Source organism: Ursus americanus, chromosome X (assembly GCF_024610735.1).
Source record: "Ursus americanus isolate L20-20 chromosome X, mUrsAme1.1.p, whole genome shotgun sequence".
NCBI classification, from domain to species: domain Eukaryota; kingdom Metazoa; phylum Chordata; class Mammalia; order Carnivora; family Ursidae; genus Ursus; species Ursus americanus.
The window spans coordinates 73,285,477-73,288,040 of NC_142164.1; the positions used below are offsets into that span (position 1 = coordinate 73,285,477).

A 2,564-nucleotide genomic window follows, 5' to 3' on the forward strand; every position below is an offset into this window, starting at 1 on the left:
TTGAGGCCCGCGTTGGGCTCCCTGCTCGGTGGGAAGCCTGCTTCTCCCTCTCACATTCCCCTTGCTTGTGTTCCTTCTCTCGCTGTCTCTCTCTGTCAAATAAATAAATAAAAATCTTTTAAAAAATACCTCCATGTTTAAACCCTGACCTTTATAAGCTTGTGAAGGTATGTGTTGGGGTTGTTGTAGAGGTGGGTCCTTGTAATTAACATAGAAGAAGTTTCTCCATAATCACTGCTCCTGGGGGACTGGTGACAGCAAGATCAAATAAGTACCAGGTCAAATAAGCACTATGGTTTATTACTCAACCTCATCTTTTTCATTCGTGCCTTTTCTCACCCCAGAGTCCTCAGAGCAGCTAGCAACAAACCAGATTGAATGGTTAGAATTTTTCACCTCTTTATTAGTTTCATGCCCACCCTGACAGTGAGAACAATGAACAGATAAATGGTCCAAAGGTGAGCTACAAATTCAAAAAGGAAAATCTAGCCACAGCATCTTGGATCATCTATACCCAGTAGAATCTTCACTTTAGAAAATCTCTTTCTTCCTGATAAGTAATTTTAGCCATGTAACTTATTCCCCTGTCAGAGCTCTGCTCTGGGTCATCCAAATATAGAGAAGTAGAAGACACATCATCTGCCCTTTAAGGAGATTATAATGAAGTTGGGAAACAAAACCTATGTGTGTGGGAAGTTAAATAAGAACACAAAACATTAATACAAGAAATGTTGGGTAGAGTGTGATTAAGGGCCAAATAAATGACCCAGAGAGTTAATGCTTTAGGAATTCAAATCAGTGTCAACCCCAAGAGTCAGGGAAGGTAGAAAAAGCTTCCTCGTGGAGTTAGTACTTGAGCTGGACCTTGGAAAATCTGTGTGATGTTACAAAATCCTAGATTTCCAGAGGTTAAATGGCCCTCAGAGACATGGTAAGTAAGGAAAAAGTTGGGATTAGAAACAAGGTTTCCTAGTTCCCATTTCTCTCCTTCAGGTGCTAAGGAAAGATGGTGTTTTAGGTATAAAAAATGCCCAGAAGCCCTAATCCCTTAACACTTACTCCTCAATCTGCCTCCCCCTCCCAACACAGCACAACACATACATACACACAGAGACACACAGAGACACACACATCTTCAAACCTTATATGGGATCTCCCTTTTTGTTTTCCTCAAGACCAGGTTAACTTAGAGGTAATACAGATAACACTGAATTCAAATTCCAGGTCAAACACCAATTCCTTTTTATTTAGTTAGAAATGGGCCATGTGTTGATGAATGGCCTCTCTGATGTAACCTGCCATCTCAAAAGCTTTAAGGTTGAGAGGTCCTCCTTCTGTTCCTTTTTGTCCCATCACCACAAGGTATACAGACTCAATCTGAACTACAGTCACTGCCTGGCTGCCCCGACTCTGGCCTTTGGTGCGGAGGTCCATGGTGTTGTTGCCCTCAGTGTAAAGGTTGTCCCGAATCAACAAGCATTTGGTCCCTGCAAGGGTGATTCCCTGAAGAAACAACTTCTCTCTCCCCTCTCTCGACAGCAAGATCTGAATTTCTTCCTGGGTCAACTGGAAAAAGTTGCCTTCGGGGTAAGAAGCTAACAACCAGGGTGGGGAATTGGTGATGATCGCTGCATCACAGCACATCCCAGTCTGTAGGAAGAGGGTGATGCAGTCTTGCCAGACCTCTTCGCTGATATCCCCTATGCACTGCATGATTCAAGTAAGCTGTCTCTATAAGATGAATAATGTGTTTTCTAGTAATTTGGTCTGCAAAAGTAGTTTGTTAGCAGTTGGCTTAAGATGACTGAAAAGCTGAGACTGAAATAACCTAAAAATACAGTCTGTTTCTGATGGCCTCTCCCCAGCAGCAAAGTGGAGGAGGTCTTGGTGACTTGTATGAAGTTATGGCCCAGCTGCCCTCTGCTGTGATTTATCAAGCTACTCTTGAGCATGAGTGAGGTCACAAAGGCTCTGTGACTTTTTAAATAGTCATCATCCACCACATCATGGGTGACTTTTGGCAGCAACTTTCTGAGCCTGTACCTCTAGCTATTGAGATAGACAATGGAGCAAAGTATACCTACTTCCCTGGGATACAATGGGAAGAACACTAACCCCCAATAGTGGAAAAGCCCTCAAAATAGAACATAAGAAGGCAATAATAGAGTTGGAGTTTTGGTTATAAAACAGGACAGATTTGCTACAGCAATTAGCATTTCAGATGTTGGTTAATCTTGCTGAGGCATGAGCTCTAGGTACAAAGTCAAAAGTCCCATAGACTCATCAGTTCACAGCTCCTTTTGGGAAAACCACAATAGCCTCCTCATGGTTTCCCTTCCTCCAAACTCTTTCCCTCTAGTTTATCTTCTGGCCCACACCAGCTGTGAGTCTAGAGTTATTCATTCCCATCTAGCCATTCAGCAAGTATTTATCAAGCACTCATCATGTGCCAAGTACTTTTCTAAGCACTGGGATATAGTAGCAAACAGAGAAAAACCTCATGGAACTGACACCATAATGGGGGAGGCAAACAATAAATGGATGATAATAGTGTATATTTTTTT

The 2,564-nt window shown here is 42.4% G+C and overlaps 1 protein-coding gene across 1 annotated transcript; it reads right to left on the reverse strand.

Annotated features, from left to right (window-relative positions):
- Positions 1-1,251: 1,251 nt before the first annotated feature.
- LOC123790874 (profilin-1-like) lies at positions 1,252-1,713 on the reverse strand. The gene has a single exon (XM_045795439.1). The coding sequence runs from the start codon at positions 1,711-1,713 to the stop codon at positions 1,252-1,254; it is 462 nt and encodes a 153-aa protein (XP_045651395.1).
- Positions 1,714-2,564: the final 851 nt, after the last annotated feature.

Coding starts and splice junctions, on each gene's coding strand:
- LOC123790874 (XM_045795439.1), bottom strand. CDS start 1,713: ATGCAGTGCATAGGGGATATCAGCGAAGAGGTCTGGCAAGACTGCATC.